General features: G+C 43.3%; 1 protein-coding gene across 1 annotated transcript; it reads left to right on the forward strand.

Moving 5' to 3' along the window:
* Positions 1-50: 50 nt before the first annotated feature.
* Positions 51-1,425, forward strand: LOC106753227 (tigger transposable element-derived protein 6-like; the record flags this gene model as incomplete). The annotated part of the gene is made up of 2 exons (XM_014635019.1): positions 51-171; positions 316-1,425. Coding segments are annotated over exons 1-2 (1,231 nt in total), but the record flags the coding sequence as incomplete, so codon positions are not given.
* Between the last annotated feature and the right edge of the window lie 50 nt (positions 1,426-1,475).

Genomic DNA, 1,475 nt, shown 5'->3' on the forward strand with positions numbered 1-1,475 from the left:
TACAGTGGGCGCCGCTTATTAGAAACGTGGTTAATAGAATCGGCCGCATAATGGAATCATTTCTCGCGGAACGGACCGGCAACATCCAATTCCATACGAAATCCGCCGCGTATTGTGTTCGCCGGCCGCATATTGTGATCGGGAATCCGGAGCCTTATCAGCACTTACCTGGTGTGAGAGCTTATTTTTGTTGACAGACACACCTAATCAGTGCCTTCCGCGCGGTTATTAGACTCGCATCGCGTCCGTACAGTTCAGTGTTTCCCCATTTTAAAGTTTTATTGCCGTTTTTAAAGTTTTATTTTTTGACTGAAGCTATGGAGGCGGACTCAAGGAAACGTCGAAGAGACTTAACCACGGCAGAAAAGAAACAAATTCTACAGGATTACGACAAACTTTTGAATAAAAATCAGCGGGATGCTGCGCAGAAGTTACAAATACCGCAGTCTACTTTGTGTAAACTCGTAAAGAATCGGTATGAAATCGAGAAGAAGCCGGTGGAAAAAAATGAAGGAAGTGCGCGTAAACGTGTGCGGCACGGTAAAAATGTGCAAGTTGAACAAGCATTAAAAGAGTGGTTTGTGCAAGTGCGCGAGAAAGATGCTCGTGTAAACGGTCCTATCATGCGCCAAAAAGCCGAGTCTTTAGCTAAAAGACTGGGAATTGAAGGTTTTGTCGCAACGGATGGTTGGTTTAATCGTTGGTTGAAGAGAGAAGGCATTGAGTTTAAAAAACCGCACGGGGAGGCACGTGACGCAGACTCTACTGCAGCGGGAAATTTTTTGACTGAGGAGTGGCCCAGAATATTGTCTGAGTACGCACCAAGTGATGTTTATAATGCAGATGAAACTGCGCTCTATTTCAGAGCTTTACCGGAGCATACGTACGTGTTAAAAAATGAAACAGCAAAAGGAAGCAAATCATGCAAAGACAGAATAACGATTCTTTGTTGCGTTAGCATGACCGGTGAAAAGAAGCGTCTGCTAGTGATCGGTAAAAGCAAAATGCCACGTTGTTTAAAAAACGTCAAGAAATTGCCAGCTGATTACACCTCCTCTGCTAAGGCTTGGATGACTAAAGATCTGTTTAGTAAGTGGTTAACTGATTGGGATGAATCCTTAGACCGAAACATACTCCTGCTTATCGATAACTGCACAGCACACAATGTTGGAGCCCTTCCTCTGAAACACATAAAAGTTCAATTTTTACCCGCGAACACCACATCCCTGATACAGCCTTGCGATCAGGGAATTATCAAAGCTTTCAAGTCTTACTATAGACACGAAATGCGCGAAAGAATAATAGACGAATTAGACGGAGATCTTGCGGAGTTTTCATCTGCTGCAATAGCAAAAAAAACCGATCTTCTAGATTCTATTCACCAAATCAGGGAGGCTTGGGATAAAACAAGCGAAAAAACAATTCGTAACTGCTTTAGAAAGGCTGGCTTCTGCAAAACGCCCATTGAAATAGAC

The sequence above is a fragment of the Vigna radiata genome, unplaced genomic scaffold (genome assembly GCF_000741045.1).
Source record: "Vigna radiata var. radiata cultivar VC1973A unplaced genomic scaffold, Vradiata_ver6 scaffold_1938, whole genome shotgun sequence".
In the NCBI taxonomy this organism is placed as follows: Eukaryota; Viridiplantae; Streptophyta; class Magnoliopsida; order Fabales; family Fabaceae; genus Vigna; species Vigna radiata.